Source organism: Phaethon aethereus (genome assembly GCF_964289735.1).
Source record: "Phaethon aethereus genome assembly, chromosome: 6".
In the NCBI taxonomy this organism is placed as follows: Eukaryota; Metazoa; Chordata; class Aves; order Phaethontiformes; family Phaethontidae; genus Phaethon; species Phaethon aethereus.
The window spans coordinates 35687840-35713021 of NC_138580.1; the positions used below are offsets into that span (position 1 = coordinate 35687840).

Genomic DNA, 25182 nt, shown 5'->3' on the forward strand with positions numbered 1-25182 from the left:
TACTTAAAAAGATCAACCCAAAAGTAGAAAAAATGATCACAAAGCAGTTTTTTTACTGAATGTGCTGAACAAACAAATCTAAGTAGTTACAATATGCTGAGAGAAAAAGTGTGCAGAAGATTGATAATTTGATGTTCAACTTTCACAATACATTTTATGCGAAAGTATTTGACTATACTACCTAGCTTTCTTTTTTTCATTTCCAACTATGATCTCATTGCTTTTAATAGCTTCTTTTATAGATTCAGAAAGAAATTTTATTTTTCCCATACAGTTTACAAACTGATAGAAAAAGCACCTAAATTAGATTGATGTTGATTTGGCCATTTCGCTAGTTTTAGAACAGCCACAGTGATACTAATAACCAAGCAACACGGTAATTTTAACACAAACGCCTCTCTCAAAAGCAGAATTCAACTGCTGTCAAGGCTCTGCAGCTGCTTACACATTGTAAAATCGTAAAGGGTATGTAATTGCATTATTCATGCATATAGTTTGCCACTATTGCAGTCTGCCAGTGTTATTTTAAAGTTAGTCCTCAAATAAACCCCTACAAGGCCTGCAAAAAAATCAGCAATATGAGCAAGAAGAATCAGGAAAAGAGTTTTGGATAGATCTCCCTTTGTATTTCACAAACAAGCCTATAACTTGCACTTCTTATGAACTGGAGAGAGAGAAAAGTAACGTATTATTATTTTCAATTTTCATAGGTCAGTAGATTTTTATGTAGAGCAATAGAGGCCTCACCCTAATACTTCAATTACTTCATAATTATTGCCAAAAAAAAGAATCTAATTAAAACAATTAGTAATGAATGTTTCAGGTAGAAAAATATTCTCTCACATGTGAAGTTATCGGTGATCTGACATTTTTAATTTCATGCTTAAAATGAAGCTTCAGCTTAGAATTCACTGCCTGCATCTTCTTTTCTTAGTTAGATCAAATTCCATCAGACCACTGATGGAATCCGGGTAAGTCACCATGTGTAATATTCTTTGGACACATTTTGATGTCAGAGAACAGCAAATTAAGATGTTTTAGCACTATGTTTTGCAAATAAAGTGTTCTACATTATTACCCAAGAGTGCGATATGTGAATACATGACCGACTCCTTTCAGAGAAGTAAATCTGTCAGTAAGGTCACATATTGCAGTCCAGGCTGGTACATCTATATTGTTCTTGAGCATCACGTATATGAAGAACCATCTTTGATCAACTATAGACAAAATATTTTTAAAACATTTTGGAAGTAAAAGAGGATCTGAATTGTAAGTCTTGATTGTATTACATTTGATCTTGAGTATGAATTTCAGTAAATGGCTTTATGTACGTCTTCATATTTAGTTAACAAGCCTATTTTAGGTAACAACAGGAAGTTAGAAAAGTTTATTTTAAATGACAGTCTGGATATAACTGCTTAGAACTGAAGCATGCCGAGACTAGAATTTTTTTTTTAAATGTGAAATGAACCAAGCACTTAATCCTCTATCCATACGCAGTTTGAAGATGCTCTCAGATTCTATCGTCTTTTTGATACTGAAGTGAGAACAGGCAATGCAATCTGGTCCTGTTCATTGGAAAATGATCTGGGACTCAGAACCTCTGAGATTTAGCTTCACTCTTGGGAAAAGCAGAAATGGCTTTTTTAAAAAAAACGAAAGAAAAACAACAGTGTCAAGGGTCAGTGAAATAATACAAGAAGAATTGAACTTCAAATTTCTGAAGGAATTTTCTACCTACTACATTTAATTAAAAATTATGCCAAGACTAAGGTGTCCAGAATAATTAAAGACACCAAAATTGATCAACTTCAGAAGGAAGAAGCAAGAGTAAAGAAATGGTAAGTCTGGCACTGCATACAAATGCTACTACGGTTTCTCAGTTACTGACAAGTGGGAAAGTCATTCCATCCTAGATCAGTATTTTAACAAATAAAGCATGACAGCGACATCACTTGGTGCCTGTAGCAGCAATGTTTCACACTACAGGTGCAGTAACAACTTAAAGGTCTAAGTCCTCCCTCACTGGGAAGGAAACTACATGCCCGCTGTCAGCCTGGAATTACTTGACCACATAGCTTGCGGTGCCCCCTCCACCAGGATGGGGATTGAATGAGAAGAGGATGTAGCACACAATATAATTTCAATGTTTCTATCTGTCATGTTCTGTGAACTGTGAACAGGCCCTTGCAACATCTTCTGCTTCTTTAAGTTGCTTAACTTGCTTAATCTAGTTGCTAGTGTTGACTTCTGAAGTGCTAAATCAATTGCTGATTACCAAGTGTTTCTGTGACCATGCATTAATCACTAAAGGTAGAGCACAGTCAACGACCTGTAAGACAGGAAAGCCCTTTCAGCACATCTGGCAAACGTTCAGAAAGTACAAACAGTGTGCAAACGACCAAATACAACAAGGAACACATAAGGTAAGAAAATCCAAGGTACTATTTAAGCATAAACAGAAGCAACTTCATAACCACCTGTATGTGGCTTGTGAAACTGAACATTGCTTTAAAACGACTGTGATGCCAATTAATGGCACACATACTTTTAACATATTAGGTATCAAGTATAAGGGCTTAAACTTTCCGTCGATTGTTAAAACAATCCCTCCCTAGACCTCAGCACACACAATAACAGTAAACCAGACTGACAACTATAAGGAGTTGTAGCTGTATCAAATGAACCAAATATAAATAAATCAAATTACTTATTATGTCTAAAAAAGCTTCAGAAAGTTCTAGTATGGCACTGGCATCTCTTTATAATTCAGTAACATGGATACGAGAGCTACGAAAAAACCTAAACTTTATAGTTTTACAAATCTGCTTTAAAAAATGAGAATTAATACATTACATTCATAGCATGTAACATGAAGAATATCTGCAGGCAAGCAATTTTTTCCCCCATCTAACTAAAAGTGCTTAGAAAGTGACTCAGATAAGGTATTATTTCCCATGCTGGATATTCTGCTTCATTTACGTGAACTATTTTATTTAAGTATTTAACAAAATACTATCAGCAGATTTGAAAATGTTACTCTGACAAAATGATCACAAGATAGAACTGCTATTTTTCTTTGCTAATTTTGAAGAAATAGAGCAGCAGTAGCACACAGTTTTAACAACATGGTACTTAAGTGTTAAATTTAAATACAGAAAAAAAATCAGATCTCTAATCACTTTAAAAAAAAATAAGGTTATTCTTCATCACAGAAATTATGTAGAAATGGAGGAAAACATTCTTTGTACTGCTTCTGCTTTTGTCTAAGAGGAGTTGAAACTTTGCAAAGTTATGCTTGAAGTGATAGTTGATTTGACTTAAAAGTGTGTAAAATTAATTGCAAACTATAACAGGCAATCAGTTGTCTTATCAATTCTTTGTAACTTCCTTCTTTCATACATATCTGTTGCTCGAATAGAAGAGGAGCAGCTACGTATCATCAAATCATATCCACTGCTATTCCAGGCACTTAACAAACTATCTTAAAATTATTTATGCTTCCTCTTCCCTGCACTGAAAAGTGACTTTATAACCTCACTATTCCATTCCTTCATTTATTTTTCAACCTAATTGTTGCACTAGTATGTCCTTACTCTTATGCTAGCACAGTAAGAGTTTTCATTTACGATGTACACAACCTGGTTTAAAACGAAAAGGCCTCCTGGAATGATGTCTCTTGGCAAGGTACAAAAGCTGATAGCATTTGGTGGATACAGTTATATTGCTAGATTTGAGAAAGACATTTTCCTAAAAACCTTTCTTTTTTATTGGTGGCTGCACAACTGATCGAGGAATCACATAAGTAGAAAGTAGCTTAATCCAAACTCCTGCTTGAAGCAGCATCCAATTAGCTGAAGCTGCTGAGGATCAGGTCCAGGGAAGTTTTTAGTATCTCCAAGAGTACAGATACCTCCAACCTCTGTGGGCAACCTGTTCCAATATTTATTCAAATAATTTATATGAGGCTATTTTGTGGCAAAATTGATTTTGATATTAAACAGGCTGTTAGATGGCTTTAACTGCAATTCCAATCATGAGAAAACGTAGAAATTTCTGACAGGAAATACTTCTGCATTTTTTTTTAAAGAATAAGGAGTAAATAAAGAAATGAAGTTATATGTGAAAACTAATAGCTGGTAGTCATTTATTAAAATGAATTAATACTTTAATCATTACAAATAATTACTATATAATTTTCTTGTAGCATAAGTGCTATTTAAGCAACATGCATATTCACTGTACCAATAGTAATGAACAATAATACACCATCTAGGGAGAGAATACAAATGGCTGGCAAATTTACAAATTTACATCTTAACTCATTATTTAAGGATCAGACACCACTGTCTTAAAAGACAAAGTAAATCTAAATGTGCACTACAGATGCCACAGGAAGTATTTTGGTCATTGTTGATACTTTTAATTTTTTTCCTGAACGCAATTACCGAGCTCTTCATTAATTGAAATGAAAGAGAAATGCATCTATCACAAGATACTTAAAAGCCTTTTTAGTTGAATTCAAGTGTACATTTAGTTATTATATTCATAAATAAAACCAAACTAGCTGCCATCCTACTGAAGGAAAATAAAAGATTAATGAATTGACTAAATTGATTTTACATCTAGCATTAAAGTCGATTACCTTTCACGGAATGCTTCATAAGCGAGAAGACATCCGTAATTTACAATTTGCACCGTGGGGGTTACATAGTATTTATTATTTTTTATAGTGCTCTCTCCTCTAAACATATTTCACTAAAATGAAATCAGTATCAAGGGAGTGTATAGACACAACTGAAGAATTGTCATCACCATTATGAATGTACTTTTACGTTGTCAAAATTTCTAAACATCCATTTCACTTTAAATGGTGCACATCCAGGGCAGGAACAAGGCAGCACAAAATTCACAGCTTAAAAGCAGCACATCTTTTTCTATGATTTTGCTATGTATACGTTAAGAAATTTTATTTATTTTCACAGTTCCCTAATGCTCTATAGATATTCTGTAAGTAAAGCGAGTAAGAGGGGAGTCATTAGGTCAGTCTGTAATGCAACCTGCATTTTCACAGGTCCTGCCAAGATATAAGTAACTGTCAGTCATTAAAAATATTTTTGTTGTGATAACTACAGGAACTGCAGAAAGCATCAAAAATTTCCAATGATGAGGAACCCGCACTTGCTCCTTTTTCCCTACCCACTCAGTGTTAGTTCCTGACACCTAATGACTCCTTTGAGACAGACAAAAATTTTAAAAAGTTATTTAGAAAATATCAGTTGTAAGTGACAATATGCTTGTGACAAAGTTCCCAGAAAAATCCGAAGTAGCATGCTTGAACCATATTGCTTAAGTGCCAGAGTTCTTCACCCTTAGGTAGCTTGCATAGAAGTCTACTAGAAGGAGTATTTACTGTCTTCAGGCAGCAACGAGTAGGTATGGCAAAGGGATTAAGAACCACAATTTCAGAGACTGTAATTTGCACTTTTGTTGGCTTGTCACAATCTTACTGTTACTTCAATACTGCATTTCAACAGATATGTTACATGATCACTGTATGTTAATCATAATCACTGGAAACAGCTCATATGCTAATAATCATCATAACACAGTGATTAAAAAACTAGGGTAAATTCAGATATAAGAGTTACGTTCATGTACTTACTGGAGATGCATGCACTTGTGTTATTCTTAACTGGTTTTCCAAATCTTGAACTTTATTTTTCAGTTCTGTGTTTTCAGTTTCCAAGTCTTGAATCTACAAAGCAAGTGGTTATTGCAACAGCTATCAGGATAGTCATTCATTTCAACAACTGTGTCCATTGAGAGTAAGTTTTACCTGAGATCTGGTGATTTAGATACAATATCTGATTACAAAAAATAATTAAATTTATGTATCTTCTACATTCCAACCTTGCTTTTCTCTTTAATGGCCTTGCAAGATGGCAAAACACAAAATCCCGTTTCACGGTTATCAGGTCTTTTTTCAGTTTTCTTTTTTAATACTTGTTACAATTCTTAGCAATATGAGAATAATACTGGAAATTATGCTGTCATAGAAAGCAGAAAACACAAATACAGTGTCATGTTCTTTTATCTCTGTAGAAAATACAGTTCAGAACTTACCCTTTTCTGTAAACCTGCAATTTGTTTCCTTGTTTCAACATCTTTTCCTCCAGATTCCAGAAATTTCCTGTAAGCTAAGTCAAATGCTTGACCAATTGTTAAAGTTATCTCTTCTGCCTTTATATAAACATAAGATTGAAATTAGGATGTTATGAATATTTTATATAATTACTTTCATTTCAGATGATCACAAAATACTTTACACCTTGTGTCATGTTCAAAGGGTTTGCTTCATCCCTCGTGAAGTCAACACCACAAACGAGCATGCCAAACACTCTTCAGCAAAATACCTTGACAGAAGGCAACTTAAAAATACTTCAGATAAAGAAGGGAGACTGAACAGGCAGAACAGAATTAGCTAATTTTTAGCATAAACTATGCTTCTAATTTCTGTAAATACAGATAGCATCCTGCAGCATGAGTTTTTTCTGATGATTTCTGAAGAAAATACAGGCTTTTCAATCATTAAACAAATGGTTTTAGTTTTAATGGATTAATATTTTCATGTCAATGGATGTTTTGACCCCTATTACTTTTAAATTTGGACTTCAACACTTATTTTTAGAAGGCCTATAAAATCTCAATCAGCATAGTATAGACAAATATATTGATTTCAATTTTATAATATAAGTATTTCAAAACAAAATCCAACCAAACAGAATTTACATTAGTATGTGCAAAATGTAGTAATTTAGTAGTTCTATGCTGATTTGCACCAGAAGTTACGATGTGTATATACAATCTGTGCAGGAAATCTACTTTAAAAATAACAGAGATACAAACAAGCATACAAGAAGTTGATCGAGCACACCAAGGTTTCAGAAAAAATGCTGACTGACCAGAGGCACCAATAAAAGGTGAACATACAGATATACCTGAAAACTTCAGCAGAGAAACGAAACACCGTTTATCAGAAAAAAAAATATCTGACTAAAACAAAACTAGAATTTTCTTCTTTATGGAATTGAAAACCTGAAATTGATTGTTTCTGGTGAAAGCAGAGCATTCAGCTCAATGCCAAGAACATTTTTCCATCACTACCTCTAAGAACATGAAGGGCTGGATGCACAAAAATGGTACAGAATGTGATTCTCCCAGCCTTTTATTCATGCGGTAGTAAAGTCATTGAGTAGAGGTGTGTGAATTAACCCCTCTTATCTTTTTACTGTGGGGAAAAAAAAACCCCAAACAGCTACCTCTATAAAGAAGACCACCAGAAGAAATTATTTTAACCAATTTAGCCTGAATTAGACCAAAAAAGCTGAACTGGGACTGTTTAGCTGCTTCAGAGAGTAACAGTTTATGTTAGTAAAAGAAAAGTGTACTAGACACCAGGAGGAAGCAGCCCTATCTTCTTGGAAGGACGAGGGCTGGCTGAAAGGAAAGGTACCAACTGAGCTGGGATCCTTTGCAATCTGAGAGTACTAATAAACAAAGAGTGAACCTGAGGAAAGTAGTACAGTAAGTGGAATGTCGGGGTAGAGAGAAGAAGAAACGGTGCATTGCTTTGGACTAGAAATGCTACTCGTGCGCAAAGACTGCGAGGGGAATTTGAAATCCCGGGAATGTGTGAGAGACGCAGGATAGAAATTTGAAGAGAAATGAACAGATGCATATAGCCTTTCTGAGTAATGCCTACTGAAGGCACTGCAGCAATGCAGGTGAACAACAAAATCATCAGGATCACTGAAGTAACATACAGAACTATAACTGCATGTAAGTAGAAGTGAATGTGCATCTTTTTCTAAAAAAAACCAACCCAGAACCTGTTTCCTTATTATTTCCTTTGAATGATACCTCAGCTACTTCAGAATAAATCAAAGAGAGAGGCTCTAGATTACCAAAAACATTAAACATCTATTTCAGTGTTGATTCCAATGGTTTTAGTTGTTAATTACTTTCTGCCAGGGTAAACACAGGACCCTGTTGCAGCTAGACACCATTTATTTCATTTCCTGTCCTAAAGTATTATTTTCTGTTTCTGCTATTGCACATTTTTGAATGGTTGCCCTGTTCTATCTCAGACATGAGGGAATGTCAGTGGTTGGTGCAACGAATTCTCTGGTAGTGCGTCATGACATTAACAAATTTGAGAAATGGAGGGGAGCTGAGAAGGGGGAACCTCGCTGAAATAAATGAATAAATAAGTAAACAAGTAACTGAGCCTGAGGCAGACCCATCAGCAGAAGCGCCTCTGATCGTGTCTCAGCCACAGGGTTGCAGCAGTATCTGCAGAACATCTGTGCAAACATTTCGGTGCGGTTCGTTCTGAGAGTTTTGCAGATGCCTGGCCTAGGATATCGAGCTGGGTAGTAAGAAGAATTGTCCCAGAAAACTTCTTAGATCAATGAAGAAAAAGGCTCTCCTTTAAATTAACGCATCTAAGTTACAAGACACTATTATTGGCATGAAAGATTACGTCACAGTGACCCCAATTAAAAGGCAGGCTATCTGCCTTTATTAACCATTCCTGTTCTATTTCAAAGCAGAGCAATCAAAGTCCGTAAGTCACCCAAATTCTTTTAAAACGTCTTGCATACTTACACACTTTTCACTGTCAAATACATAGCACAGATGCTTATTTGATTCTGAGTCCTTGCATATGAAAGTAAATATTCTCTTGTCAGTTTTATCATCAGCACAAAATGATATCCTGTGGAGTTGACAGTTGTGCTGGACTTCCTGCAAATAAAAAGAAAGATTATTTTCAAGAAATTACTATACTTGCCTAGGATACAGATGCACAAAGTAAATCTCTGGATTTCCTCACGTACAAAAGAGTGGGCAAGTTGCAGTAACATTTCTGAATGCCCCTCATTGTACATAAGAGCGCGCAAAAATGGGCTTAAAGTATAAGAGAAGTTAGCAAACTCATCTCCTAACACATGTTCCCATTTTTACTGAATGTAAGCAGGAAGTTTTCATTTGGACAGCATTTATCTGGAAGTGTTTATTTGGACAGTAATTTCTGTTCTCAAGAAATGGTTTCACTGTTGCTTTACATCTCTCTGCTATTTATTTAGGGACTGATTATGTAAAATACTCTGTTCTTTTTCCAGGTGCACAACATTTTCAGGTTTCATCATCTCCCAAGGTTTGTTAAAATGTTTTTACTGAATTAAGTCCTTACCTTTCTATCTCAAATGAAGCAAACAGAAATAAAATGACTTTGTTATCCAAATACAGGGGCAGAGAGAAATAAATTAGACATCTAAATAATTGCTTACTTAAGGTACAATCCAAACAGCTTTTAAACATTATTATTTGCATATTTTTGATACTTTCCATTAAAAAGCATGCTCCAGCTATTTAAGAAGTTGCAGTAGCGATGCTCTTCATCTGAGAGCACTTGACAAGACTGAAATAAACTCTCTCAGCTATTTTTTTTTTGTTGTTTTTCTTCAACAAGTCTCTTCTTGGTATTTTATTTTATTTGGCTTATTACATGGGAAAGCGGTATTTGATTTAAAGGAAAATATGCACTTTAGATGTGAACTATTATCTACAAAAAAAAAGAAAGTTTCTGTGCAGCACTGGGGTTCCCAGATTGCTATAAGCTCATAAACAAGGGCATGCCCTCTCTGCACACAACCATTTATCAAAAAACTGGACCACATGGGCAATCTTTTCCCCTTGTCCCAACTGGGTTACTTTTCTCAATCTTTACAGCTGTTCTCCTGTGTATCCTATTTCTCTCATGTCCTCAAATCTCTCTCATATTTAATCTCTTCCTGTTGTAGCTCTTTAACAGTTACATATAGCATCACAGCTCTTTTAGGTTTATAGATCCATGTAACTACTTTATCTCATTTAAGGACAGAACCACTTTTCTATAATCCTCCTTTTTTGAGTGCCAAGTATAGAATCAAGTCCTGATACATGAGCAGGTCTCCTGTTCCTACCACAGTTAATAGTCATCACATGAATATAAACCAATATTGAAGTGATTTACTTCAAAAACACACAGAAAACATACTGTAATCAGTGATGCTAACATGGCATTTAAGTAATTTCCTAAAGCATCTATAAATTTTGCAAAAAGAAGAAAAACTTGATCCAAATTTACATTTACATGTCACTTTAAAGAACAAAGTGAGGGAGATAAAAAGACTACTCATAGCTGATTACCATTTGAGCTGTAATAACAACATTGCTAAAGAGATTAGAATGTTCCTATTCCCCCGGGAACTTCCGTCCCACAGCTTTCTGTTAATCTCGGCAGGAAGAGTTAGTAAGATGAACATATTTTGGCATTTAAAACTGTTTTTTTAAAACAGTTTTTGGCAGGATATGGGGTTTAGTACACCTTTCTGCCCTATGACATAAGGAAGATGCAAAAATGGCAATTAAAGTTGATATGGATATTTCTTGCCCCGTCTGCTCATGAACTCTTGAATCGTGGTTGAATTGAGTTTGAAGCGAAAATGGGTTGTGAGTAGATGAGTAGATATAGCCTTAAACTAAAGCCACCTTTTCTCAAAGGGCAGTATCACTGTCTGAATAGCAACAATTACTCCAGAATTAAGAAGCAGTAACAAACATTTCATTCAAATCCATCATTAAATGTAGGTATAAATGATTTAAGAGCACTCAGATGTTAATAATTGCTGACCACTGAATAAATGCTTTTTAGCTTGATTATATTTATCTCATTATTCCTCTTTGAAGTCTGTGAGGAGGATGTTTTGCCTACTGTGTAACCCCTTCCAAAATACCAGAGCAAACAAAGGAACAGAAAACCCTGCCACGGGATGACTCAATGGCCATAAGTGCTGAAACACAGGAATTGTCAAGCTGTGCTAGATGCAAAGCTTGGGGTAACATTTATGGCCTGCTACAGGACATTTATAGAGGAATGGGTAACACAACTGAGAAACATAAGCATTCTAGGGAGGGGGATACAACAATAAACATTAAAAACACAAGAACAGGTTAAGGAAAGAAACATGCATGAAAAAGCAGCAGCATGAATGAAGTGTCACAGCAAACAAATTGTCTCTTCATTCACCTGCAAATACTTACATGTGGGCACCTACACAACGGTGACCATTTGAAAAGGTGTTTATCATATGTGGTATTAACATTTATTTACCACAGTGTTTTCATCTTCCTCAGACTTCAAAAATTCTAGTGTAAAAGGATTAAAAAAATTAAATCCCACATTAGCTACAATCTGTATTTTGGAGTATCATGTACCTTCCTGGGAAGATGTTACCCATGTGTTCTAACAAGAAAAGGCATTTTAGAAGAATTTTCCATCAACAGAATGGCTTTCATTGTTAATACTTTTTCAAAATATAAACCAATAGAACATTAAAAACAGTTAAAACAATATTTAATTACTAATTTAGCACCACAAATATATAAGCCTCTTACCTTTGTTTTTGGATCTAGAATTTTTACACCATAGATTGAGATTTGTAATTCAACTTTGGGGGTCTTCTGGCCTTCAGATTTCTTGATATGTCTTGCAAACTATACGATAAAAAATACAACAGCAATGGCATCAATAGCAAGTTTGTTGTGGGGTTTTTTTTCTCTTTTTTTAATTACTTCTCATTTCCTCTCAACTCCTTCCAACTGAAATTGTTTCTTTCCTTCTTCAAAAAGCTCATATAAACAACGCCAACCATTCCCAAAGTCACAGTTGGGCATGTAACAGCATTTCTAATGGCACACTATAGAATATTCCCATAATTTGGGAAAAAGTATTTTTAAATTACTTACCTGGTTCTCCTGAAACATTTATCTGCTGTTTAGGCACTTAATTTAAGCTTTTCCATGAGATTTCTAGGAGAATGGTAGAAATACGAATACTTTCCACATCCCACTATTTCTACACACACACTGCGGGTACTTCCCGTATGTTCTTCCAAGGAAATCAGTTCTTTTAAACAGGTTCAGTGTGAAAGTACTACAGGTGTCAACTCCTAAGAAATACTTGATCTCTTCTATGATATTCTCAGGTTTTATTTGCTAACAGTTCACTAAATGATGACAACATTTTATACGGCTGGGTCAGGTCATGTGCCCCTATCCAATACACTTCCCATCCTTTTATATCTTTTCTTAGCTGCTGAATAGGACGTGACTTTCTCTCACAAATGCTACATATAAAATAAGCGAGTATCTAATTGCCACTACGTGGCAGTTAAGAAGTGTCATGAATTCGAGTAACTTCCTTAGCAAAGACACAGAACTGCTCTATATTTTGCTCTGTTACCAGCCCTTTTCCTCACAAGCCTTTGACAGCCTGGAATGGTATTTTCAAACCCACAAATAAGGACAGTGACTCACTGAAGGCCAGAAGAGTTGGAGTACATGTTTTCACAGCTATATGTTTGAACAGCATCCTGAAGCTTGCTCCCACTCAAGTATAATTGAGCGCATAAATCACCATCCGTACAAATAAACTATATAAAAAAGTCAGCGAAGATGGTCTAAAAAAGAGTCTAGGATGTCGACTAGGGTGCTAATCCATCTTAAGGGGGCTTAGACCTAGAAGACAAAAGCATGAACTACCCTGTGACTGTAAAGTACTTGGTTGTAGCCAACTGATGCCTCCCCTGCAAATGCCTAAAGCCCTGATTTTAATTCTTTATTTACGTATTTACATAAGGGATAGTTGGGGTTTTGGGTTTTAGCTCTGTCTCTATTCCTATGCCAACTAGTACTTGCAAAATCTTTCCATGAACTCAACTGCTTCACACAGTATGACTACCTCCAGTAGAGACTGTCCTCTATTGTTTCATTTTGCCTACTTGTAGGCAGCTCCATTCACGGCAAATGACTAACCAGTTTTAAGAACCACCCTAAAGCACACGATTACCTGTTTTTCCCTTCTTCCCAATGTTATTCCTCATTTTGAAAGCACGTGTATTAAGAATTTTAGTAAATAAACATCAATTTATAATTAATCCTATCAACTTCATATAGTAACATGACCCATCCAGACAGTTAATTACTGACTAATGCATCACATTAGCTGGTAAGTATCACACTCCATAAGTTAAAAAAAACCACACTCAAAACCCAAAAAACAACCAACCACAAAAAACCCACTCAAAACCACTCCATACCACACAAAACCAACTCATAAATCTAAATACCCATTTTGTATTTCAACAGCTGGGATTGCTAGAGTCATTGGCCAAATATTTTACGGAAGTTTGTACATGACGACTTACTAGTGAACACTAACGAGTCAAAAGTCAAGACATAACTTCCAGTTCTGCCTCTCTTCAATATCATCTATATAGCTCTTGCAAAATACACATCCTTTTGCTGTCTTATTTATCTTCAAGCCTATTTCTCACATATTTAGAGTACACTTTTAATACAGTTTAATGACTATCCTCATCCCTTTATTTTAATTAAGGTGAGTAATTTGATATGCATCTTTTTATTAAAAAAAAAAAATCAGATTTGCTACAGAAAAATAATTCTTTAATAGAAATCACTAATTAAACACCCCCCCTCGCAAATTGGACTTAAATTTTATACTACCATTTTAACCTGATTCTTATGTCTCTGCTTTAAAAAATAGGAACATCATACACCAATGAATGTTTTATTCGCACAGTTTTTTTCCCAAGATTACTATTAAACTTAGCTATCTTTCAAGAAATTTTCATGCATTTACTAAACACCCCCGCTCTGCCAGCTTTCCTGATTTCTAATTTGATATAACCTTTCATTGGATGAAACTTTGAGAACATATGTGTTCCCTTTTCATAGTGCAACAGGGCCACAAAAACCACGGATCACTTGCACAGTTTGGGCATCTCAATTTCCAACGCACAAAAACATACCTATGCAATAGATAATCCTGAGGCATATCTCGGTTTAGAATAGCCTTGAACTTGAGCGAAGCCTGTTTTTTGGAAATGTCCCTTTATAAACAAGATGTGCACAATTATTTCTGTGCAGTAACGCACAGAAGGAGGCATAAATAATCTTTGTTTTTACTGAGTTAAAGCCATATTGTATGTTGAGAATGATGATGGAATGCTTGGTTTTCCAACTGTAATCATCTCATCGGGGTCCTGAACAACAGCTACAACATGAAGACTTTTAAAAATAAGTAGATCTGAATAACGTGCATGAGTTTTAGAACAGCTGGCCAAAGCCTGTTCCAAGTAGTCAAGAAGTCTTACAACACCGAGGAAGTTCCAGAAGATAATTCTTTGCCAATACTAAAAAAGGGTAAACAAAACGACCCTACCATGTCTCCACTTGCAAAAGGCATAAATCAAGTTCAAGAACTACAGAATTCAAGTGAGATTAAGTTAATGATGATCAGCATTTTACAGAAAACGCAGCTTGTCAAAATAGACCAAGCATCTGACTGAGTTTTGCATGCCATTATATTTAGGAAGTGAAGGAATACAAAGAAAGTATTAGTTAAGTTAGTTAGATTAGTCTCCAGATGCAGTTATAAACAGGAAATTGTCATTGGGAAGATATGTTTCTAATGTATTCCAGCAGCGTTTATTTCTTAAGCATGATATTATTGAACACCGAGCAGGAAGAAAATAATTACTGATAAACTCTGCAGGCTGAAAAAGTAAGCGAAAAAAGGGGGAAAAAAGTAACTGCTGATCTGTAGAAAAAACGAAAATCGTTACAGAGCAAGCCTACAGACCAGGAAGGCTGATGGAGGGGCAAATAACACAGAGAATACCTCAGCAACCAGACCACCACAGATTGCCTCCCTGCAAACAAACCATCTCTGCTGCAATACCATTTACCTCTGTAAATATGAAAGACAAACTGTCTTTCTCAGGACACTACCCTGTGAAGATGGAATCAAGGAAGTCTTGATGTCATGGTAGGCTTCCTGCTAACTGGGGACCTTCTGATGAAACTACAGTTGGGAAGATTAATGCAGTCCTTGGGTATTTCAAAAAAATCCTTAAGACAACAACAACGGCTGCACTGCATCAGCTGCTTGTGAGAAACTACTCAAATTTTATGTTCTGAGGTTTTCAAATGCAGAAAGATCTTGACAAAATGGAGAAAGATGATAGGCTATTTGCAAAAGTTAGCAGAGGACTGGAAACCCACTTCATAAGAAACTCCATCAAATCAAAAACAAGCTAATGGTGAAAGAAAAACACAAAAGAATCTCTTCAACACAGACATACAGAGAGATAAACAAGCTTTTTAATTAAAGGTTTATGGTGACAGAAAAGTACATATAAATACAGAAAATCTGGTTCAGTTACTTTCTTAATGCTTTTCCTTCCCACTCGCTGTTCTGTGAAATAACAGATAACATACAGATACTGATCAGTAATCTCTCTCATATCTGACCTTCTCTAGAAAGCCAAGTTCAGCCACCTCCCAAACTTGTGCAGGGTTTGAACAGCAGATCCTAACACTCAGTCAGGTATCAGCCCATTTGCTTTTCTTCTCTCTATTTTTCCTACTCATTCCTTCTACCTAAAGAGGACCATGAGGGACTCTGGACAGGGGAGGTTTACAAACGTTATGTTCTCCTTTCAGCACACATTTGAAACAAAGCAATATTTGTAGCTCACACAGTAACAACATTATTTAAGAGGGCAAAAATCTGTAGCCTCCCATTGGCATCAAAATGGACAGGGATATAAAATTATAATGAATCACAGCATGGCTTGGGAAGAGATATGATAGGCCAAATTCTTAAGCTGTTAGTTTATACATATATTGTTCTCAGGCAAGACACCCTGATTTGGCCCAATAATAGTATGAGCAGCTCAGTGGCATGGGCTAGCTTTTCTTTAACTGCTTTGGAATTAACATCATATTTCCCTTGAATCTTTTAGGGGAAGCAACAGATACAAATAAATCTCTTTTCTGTGGCTTAATTTAGCTTTAAAAATAAAAAAAGAAAAAAACTTCCATATATCTTGTCTTTTATTGCAGTAGTAGGGAAAAATTGCATACTTTGAGATTCTTAGTAAAATTACATTTGAAATGCTTATGCACCAAGTCTTAGCAAACTGCAATCAGAGGATTAATCAGCAAAAACGACATGGGGGGGGGGGGTGGGAATAAATATCACATTTTAAAACCAGCCAGGAGCTTTAGTTAAAGAAATAATGGTTCAATCAAATTCTATCAAAGTCAATTTAAGCTATGCAAATCAAAACTGTGCGCGTTTATTTAATATCTGCACTTCACTGCACAAGTCAAGAGTTCATTAAAAAACTCAGAATAAAGGTAGATGTTCCTGTGATTTGGGTGCTGATCTTCAGCCCAGGGAACAGAGGTTCAACTCCTTCATTTTACCCAGGCTTCCAGTGAGACATCAGACATTGCACTTCATGTGGACACCTTAAAAGATAGCTGTTGGAGGGAAACGTAGCTGTCTAAGCCGAGAGACAACTTTATACCTGGTTTTGAGAAGATTCTTTTCCTTTATTTTTTCATAACAACATTCATTATAAGGAAAGATGCCTGGAAAACAAAAAAAAAAGGCCCTATTTCTTTTGCAGTGACCACGTATTATCTTTCCGGGCATATTATGGTCCAAACTCTCATGCATGTTTTATGTGGATATAACGAAATTATGACCTCTGAAAAACGGCTGTCAAGAAGAGGAAAAGGATGAAAAGGCCACAGATATGTAAACCTACATGTCTCAACAATCACCTGGGTAAGGAAAAAGCTGTCTTGGAAGTCCATTTCTACGGAACATGCTGTATTTTATTTTCCAAACACACACTGGACTGAGAGGAAGGATATTGATCTGTTCACCACAGTGTGGAAGACAATGCTCTACAGTCTTTTTTCCATCTCTCATTCCCTAAGGGTTTTTTGTTTTTTTCTTGGGTTGGGGGCAGGGGCTTTTTTGTTTGTTCCTTTGTTTTTGTTGTTGTTGTTTCATTTGGTGGCCTGGGGTTTTGGGTTTTTTGTTTTGTTTCTTTTTTTCTTGTTTTTTTTTAAGAAAGAGAGTGACCACGTATTCTCTTTGTCAACTCTTCTCATCTGATTTGCTCTGGTCTTCAGGCTGTCCCTGGCTGGTCCCGAACCACATATTCCGCTTTGTCCAGTACTTCAAAAAGAATAGTGACTGCTGTAAGGCTCGACTGGAAACCTCTTTATCCCAATATTAAAAGATTTCTGTATTCCACCCTCCTCTGTCCTTTCCACAACAAATGAAACCCAGTTTTAACAGGAAAGGGCTCGCAGAACAATATCCACTGATGGTCCATTAATGGCAACAGCAGGACAGCATCACAGCATGTGTGGTGGTGTGTGAAAGAGCACTCTTCACTTTGTGTATTCTTAGAAGTCAAGGAGATAATGAAGAATATTTCAAGTGGCTCCAAAGTGATTAATTCTATTTACATTACCTCTGGTGACGGAAGAAAAGAGGAGGCAAAAAGGAGACTGAGTTGGAAGTTGGGTAAGAGTTTGGTCTTAAGAGTCTTGAGTTTGGTCCTCACAAAAACACCCCTTTGAGGACTGTAAAAGGAACAGCCCAAAGCTCAGGTTTCCCCCTAACACCCCTCCATGGTGTTTTCTTACTAGTAGTTTGGTTATGCTGCGCTTTCCATCTGTTATGCTGATCCTTCCACCTGTTCTCACCTCTGGCAAACCTCCACTTTTTGAGAAGGGCCAAATTCATTCCTACAGTCTGATTTAGAAATTATATCCTTCCTTAACAAAGGGAAGCAATCATTTCACTTTATAAAATAAAGCGTGATTTGACAACATTTACAGATTTGAATAGTGGAGGCATGTTCTGATACAACATCTTGGTACCATTTTCCTTAGTTTTTATTTCATTCTGGAAATTAGTTTGACTAGAAAAGTGGAAGGAAAAAAAATGTTTTTAAGAAATTATGAGAAGAGCTCACCTGATATTATAAATAAAAATACATATTTTAAAACATTAGTGTCCAGCTTTTTTCTGTCTCCTGCAGTAGAGCTCCAAGAAATTTGAAAACATGAGGGGAAATCCCAACTAGATAAAACTACTGGACGACCCTCTAGAAAAATGAAATACAGATGCTTGAAACAACTGCATATTCAAAATGCAAATGACCCAGAAAAAATATCAAGTGTTTAGAAAATGTAGCAGTAGTAGTATTTAGGATGAAACAAGTACAATGAAGCATCACAAAAAATTCCTCCAAGTTATTGTAGAACATCAGCTCCACCTGCTGGGAAAAGTAAGTTCATGGAATGGTGTGCTACAGTTTCACACAAACCTATGTTTGGCAAGCGAATAATCTTTGTGCTGTATGAGTTAAGAACTTTAGATTTGAAGAAGTAAAAAGTTATATACCAAATGTCTATTCTAACATAGTTTGATGACATAATGGCTTAAGAAAAATAGTTTACCGTGGCAGTATTTCATGGTCTGTGTATCACTAAGCGTATAACTTCAAAAGGTCATTAGTGTGATGCACACCAGTTGTCAAAATAGCTCCAAATGTTAAGAAAGAGTCATGTGGTTTTCTGCTAGCTATGAACTTTCATTAAAAACAAATTATGATGAACTACATTGTGATTAAAACAAAATCCATAAAATAAAATAATAAAAAAGATAGCATCACAAGCTACACGTCTTCTAAAAACTCTCCTGATCCGAAAAACACTATGTACGTTTTCCTTCAATGTAAGACATTAGTTTTCAAGCTGTTTTCACTGGTTTAAAATTTTTAATTAACATTTTCTAAAAACAAGCTAGAGATACGTGGTTAATAATAAAATCCAGTACCTCTAGGCTTCTCTTCAAAGAATTCAGATGCAAAACATAAATCAATATTGAAATGAGTATTCAGTTAATTGAGGATTCTTTCAAACACAACACCTCCTTATTGCCCTCTGAATTCTGTGCCAAGATTTTTCAAGTCTTTCCAAAAGTTGTCTTTAATTACTTTGAGTTTTCTAAAAAAACCTTGTGATTATACATGATTCCATATAATACTGGACATCTAATCTCCAAACTTGCAAGCTTGAAGAAAATAGTGTAATTGTGGCAGCAACAATTCAGACACATATCTCCAAGGTAGTTTATGTAGGGAACACATGTAAAAAGTTAGAACAGATACCTACGTACTTCAATGACACCACAAGAATATACAAAAACTTCTACTTTTAAATTTTACTGCTCGACTGACAAAATTTTTTTCCTAAGATAAGAAAATAGTTCTGGCTCTTCCTACACTTCAGAGAACAGTTATTTGAAATCCTTTTTGGACCTGCTTTCAGAGCAAACTATTTTAAGGTACCAAATCGTACGATCCAACCCACCAAAAGCCTCCAGCAATCACTGAGAGCCTGGAGTTCCACCAGTGAGACAGAGACACTTGGCAGCTGCTCTACTTGGGAGGAGTCCGATAAAACATCATTAAAACCAAATCAAAAATTCTCCATAGCAGGTTATTATCTTGACAAGATTTCTGCACAGAATTAACTTTGCTCAGGGTAATAGAATTTTATAAACACAACACATCTAACACAACAGGCTTCACTCCAGTATTATCTGTAAACTGTACGAGGAGCAAAGGAGACAAAAAGGAGACAAAACCATACATTTTGTTTCTGCTGGTAGCGCACTGCAATGGTTAAAAAAGGGTCATACTTCCATTAGCCTAAAACACTTGAAAACAACCAGGCAATAATGTCTCTAACGAACTGCAGCAGAGTAAATCTTTTTTGGTATAAAACATTCTAAGAATTGACTAAGCTAATCTTTAAAGGCAGCTGTACTATTTTGGCAGAGCGAAAATAATGGCAAAGAACTTCCATTTCAATACCTTAACGCAATTACTAATCAGTCTTGTAAAGATGGCTTTTTCAAGGGAAACCTCAATCTTAAAAGCTGAGCTACACGAATAGCGTTTCACGCTTTCTTTCTTGCTTCTTTTATTATAGTAATAACACAGAAACAAGTTTTCCAATACTGATTCACAAAATTTTCGAAGGAATTTCTGTTTAAATGTATACTGAAAACCCTACAAAAAGTTGTGGGAAGTACAACAGTAGGCAGAACTATTTTTACATCTAAATAAACTACTGCTCCAATAGCTCTAAGCAGCTAAGCACGAAACCGTGCAATTCCCCTGCAATGAGAGTTAGCAGGCAAATCAAATCAGCATTCCCTGCCTCAACTCACAGCATTTGAAGAGCTTTAAGCATATTAGCTGTCACTCAAACAGTCAAATCAAAGCCATGTTACCAGTTAGCAACCCTCAACAAGTCGGTAACTAGCTAGTGGTAATACATTAAGGCCATAACCAGCAAACATTAGCATATCATGAACACGCTTAATTTTCCTGTCTCTCCTCAGTCACTGCACTAGGATACTTTCCAATTGTCTACCAAGTCCCTCAGTACTCAAGAACATATAACCAAGAAGAAATTGTAAATGTCTAATTTTCTCAGCCACCTATGTGCACCAGCACATAAGCACTGTTTGTGCACACAGATCTTTTCCAACAAAACATGAAACCTGGAGGACAAGGCAGTCACGCCCCTTGTTTTATATTTATATTTATGTTTTGTAACCCCTATTCTCTCACTACAGCTCTATTTCCAGCTATATCACCAGTTATCACAGCTGGAGGGTGAACGACATGCATGCCAGTGTGAACGGCAGTCAACCTTCACCTCCAAGTCTAATAGGTTACATGGATCAGAGACGTTAGCTTTAGATGAGGAGCAGTGGGGACAGCCAGTAGCCATGGAACCATCACAGCCCGTTTATGGTGTGGTTTGACATTCTTCTGTTCTCTGGCACCAACAGCTTACCTTAAGTGGGTGGATACTCTATGTTTTGCAACAAGGGGCAAGTCACCTAACTGGGGCTCACCGGAAGCACTGCACGACCCAGAGAAAAGTGGGACAGGCATTACCGAACTTACTAGTTAATTGGTCAAGGAAGAGTTAATTTTTTTTAATTCTCTGGCAAACATGTTTGGAGTGCCATAATTAAAGGCAATCAATAGCCATAAAGTGAGGATGGCAGCTAAAACGAATTGTTGCTGCCTAAGTTAGAATTAATGAAGCCCTAAAGTTTCCAAAAAACCAAACATTACACATTAATGTACATAAACTTTACTATACATAATTGTGTAATCTAGGAGACAACAGAACATCAGATAATACAGACACAATAAGGAGCTGTCTACACATCAGTGAAGAGTGCAGTAAAAGCAACTGCTACTAGAACCCATGAATTTGCCTAGAAACACATACAAAGTGCTTTATCTGTCAAAGCAGGTTAACAATACATTCCATTTATATTTCATTATAAATGCTTTCTTACCTTTAACTTTCTAACAGCATCTCTTACAACTTCTGTGCCTTTGGGCTGCTCCACTTCAGTACTGCCAAGAAACTGAAAATATTGTAATTTGTGAGAATTAAGTTATGCATTGAAAGGTCTAATTGACTCAAATAATCATATTTTCCAATTATGTCCAAATAACATTTTGGAAAGAAAATTATTTCAATAGTTGATAAAAAACAAATCTTCATGCAGATATCTCTAACCAGGAGAATAACAAGAATTAATTTCTAATTAGATAAACATAAGAGATATCAAAAGCAGCTTTTTAAAACCATTTTATTTATCGCAATCCTATACAAGTCTGTTAATTAGAGGTTAAGTACCTTTTTCCACTGGGAAATTGTAATTTTAGTAACATCATCTCTTTGGAAAATAATGAAAAAATGCAAAAAAATTACTGATATAAGACACTTCCCATGAATTAACATAAGCCAATGGTTTGGACTACGTTAATAAAACTTTCATATAGTGGTGCAAGATAAATTAAAAAGGCCTGATTCTGCTCTCAGAGCTGCTTGGTACAGTAGCTTCGTAGATTTAAAGGAAGCAGGCTCCAATTTACATAAAAGCAAGGCTCATGTTCAAAGAATCTCTGCTAAAGATCAGAGTTTTAACAAGTGGGGTTTTCACAAAACCCAAGCATACGCCTGTTAATATACAAAGCCTGATACTTCAAAAGGGACCTTACCATTTCTTTATTTGTACACGGAAAGGCCTTTACGTTCTTCTGTACAGTTTTGCTTGCCTTCTACTATACTGTTATGAAAGGTGTGACAATGCTGCCCAAACCGCCTGTGTGTAATAAATAATTACAAGTTGTCTGCCTGATTTTCACAGAGGTACAGCTGATTTAGTCACACCATGTACCTGCATATGCCAAAATGATGCTAGCGAGAAGGAATAAACTCCCTTCTTTCTCTAAAGTGCACGATTTTCTATGTAACGTGACACACAGAGGTATGCATAATTTTTAAGTCTTAGCAATTTCAAGAGGAAATTAAATTTGCCAAGCTACCGATGCTTTCAGCATCGTAACTCTAAAGTCTTTAATTCTAGTAAAATTTTGAAATGTGTTTACTGTTGTCAATGTGCTTGGGCTGTTCTAAACACAGGAAATAACAACTGCAAGTGTGGAGGAGGCTCAGTGAGCAGAGAACACGGGCCACTGCTGGCCACGGTGAAGAGGAAGACAGCTGAGCATACTTCATCCACACATGCTTCCTAATTTTTCTGTAGTTTTGCAACTGGCAGCTCCAGAGGCATTATCAACATAAGCAGCCTGGTACTTCTTGACACGCGTTTAGGGCCAGGCCTTGGGTGGAACTGTGTCGAGTACACTTCTAGATGCCCCAGAGTACACTGCCTCGCCTGCAGCTACTTCTCCGGAAGGACACAGGACCGCCCTATGTTTCTTATTTGCTTACTTCCATCCAGATGAGCGAGATCTGAGGTAGCAAAAAATAGCTCAAAAGCAATAGTGTCATCTCCCCTCTTAGCTCTCTCCCTCTGATTCAAAGTCCAAGAAAGATGAAAGCATCTTTGCTGTGTTCAGTAAATCCCTGCAGCAGACCACCAGTTCTTCCATGAACTATAACTTCCCTAAATACTGTTTTCCCAGGGGCTTGCACCCCTGTTAATTCACATTGCTGCCCTAGAACGTGTATGCACCAAATTAAGCTTCTGCCACAGCTGGGGCATCTGTTAAATTTCGCTGATTTTATAAGCCCACAGTAATGCTCCCCAAATCAGAAATTACCATTTCTGATCATCGAGGGGAGACAGACGTAGACATCTAAAGAGGAAGATTAACTGCTGAAAGCACAGGTTTAAATGACTGTCAAATCCTGAAGAAACACACCAGTTGGGTTTGCTCAACGAGTTACAAAAGAAATAAACAACCAAGACTGGAAGTATATGGAAACATCATGAGCATTATATCAATATTTATGGAATGTATCTTAACTAACCAGAATGCCACCGGTCACTCGCAAAGCACTGTCTTCCAGATGAGTATCAGTTTTGACATTAAATATCACCACAGAAATTTTTATTGCTCTCAGCAGTTTTGAACTAGATGTGGAATTAGAGCTTATGCTTAATAAAATATTCAGCATAGGAAAATAAATTAAGATGCATTTAATCCGGAGATTTGTTAATATCAATCAGAGACGATAAGACCATGCCATGGGTTGCATTGTTTGCATCTGATATACATTTTTACCTCTTAATTGCAGTTCTACTTTTTTTATTCAGGTAAGCTCAAATTTTAGTGATAACTGCTTACATGTTTCATGCCTGACCTTCATAAGCTTTCTCATTTGATTTATTATTTATTTAGTTTTTGTAAAACAGTAATAAAGAGAAAAACAGCAATAAAGAGAAAAACAGCAATAAAAACAGCAATAAAGAGCAAATATTCTGAATTTTTGTATTAGTCTGATCAATTTTGGGGCAAAACACGACAAGAATTTCAAATCAAGACAATTTATATTATAACAAAAAAATGACTGTGCTATATTCACATATAGCTAACATTAACTGGAGGCTTTTTATTGCTTGCTTTTTCATCTGCTCTGTACCTTTTCTGTGTGATCTGCCCTACCACCAGACTTTGTTTAATATCAGGTACCAATTACTATGGCGTTACTCGTAATAGTTAAGCTAAGCAAACACATGTATATTTGGAGACTTTAGATGTCAAGCTCAATGTGACTGAGGCCTCTGTGTTTGTATAATCCCTAACACACGATAGATGCGCTGCCACCTCCGGGACTTCTCAAGTAAATAACTAATAACTAATTCACCATCCTCGTCAAATAGGGAGATGGCCATTTCATTATGGTCTTTTCAGCTGATTTTTCCTCACCAAATCTCTCACAAACACAGAGAACAACTATTTGTTATATCAGGAATTCGGTACAGCTGGGGCATGAATAGTATAAATACTCATCATGGGAGAGTTTCTGCAACAAAAATTTCAAAGCAGAATTGATAAATTGAAACTTCCCTTTTCAAGATCAGGCTCCTTTAGAAAGCAATAGCGATGCAGAATTCTAGATGGCAACTTTAAAAGTCAGCAATTGCGTTATATCGCTTCAGGCTCCCTCCCACAGCTACGGCCCTTTTGCAGACCCGGCTGAGGAGGGACAGCAGCAACACGGGGTAACTGTTTCTGAGAGCCAAGCTAACCCAGCTCCCACACTTAACTGCCGAAGAGAGGAACAGAAAATAACGTAGCAGTTCCCCTTCAGATCGTTCAGTATTAATCCTGTATGCAATTAAATAAAGGCATGCAATTCTTAAGTGTTCATTAACATCAAATACATAATACAGATGAAAAATGTTTACATATGATTGTTACGTGTATTTACTGTTTGCAACCAGTAAAAGGCTTATTCTTGAAGTTGGTGTACCTCATGCATAATAAGTCAATTAAAACAAAAATGATCAGTAACGTAGGCGTGCCACTAGACTCATCTTTTTAAATATTTATGTATTGTTAAATTTAGTGCTAATAAGAAGTTCACCAGAATCATACTGAGCTTCACTTGGATACTTCAGGAAGTTCAAAGAGGAGGACATTTTAATATTTTCTACAGCATAAAGCAAGCTAAGGCCATGTTTTTCCCCTATAAATTACTACACATTTTTCATTGCAGTCTGCCGTCCTTCCAAACACATTCCCTACACAACTGCTGAAAGGTTATTTTTCTAATATGTCACTCACTCTGATCTCACTTGCAGCTGTCTATAATCACAAATCT

At 36.2% G+C, this 25182-nt stretch overlaps 1 protein-coding gene across 1 annotated transcript in view; it reads right to left on the reverse strand.

Annotated features, from left to right (window-relative positions):
• The window catches only part of GULP1 (GULP PTB domain containing engulfment adaptor 1), a gene marked incomplete at both ends in the record, with an annotated part of 85183 nt that overhangs the window by 23162 nt on the left and 36839 nt on the right, over nt 1-25182 (reverse strand). The window contains 5 exons of the mRNA XM_082001577.1: nt 5666-5758; nt 6127-6243; nt 8671-8808; nt 11503-11601; nt 21395-21466. Coding sequence (XP_081857703.1) covers nt 5666-5758; nt 6127-6243; nt 8671-8808; nt 11503-11601; nt 21395-21466 — 519 coding nt within the window. The remainder of the gene's footprint in view (nt 1-5665; nt 5759-6126; nt 6244-8670; nt 8809-11502; nt 11602-21394; nt 21467-25182) is intronic.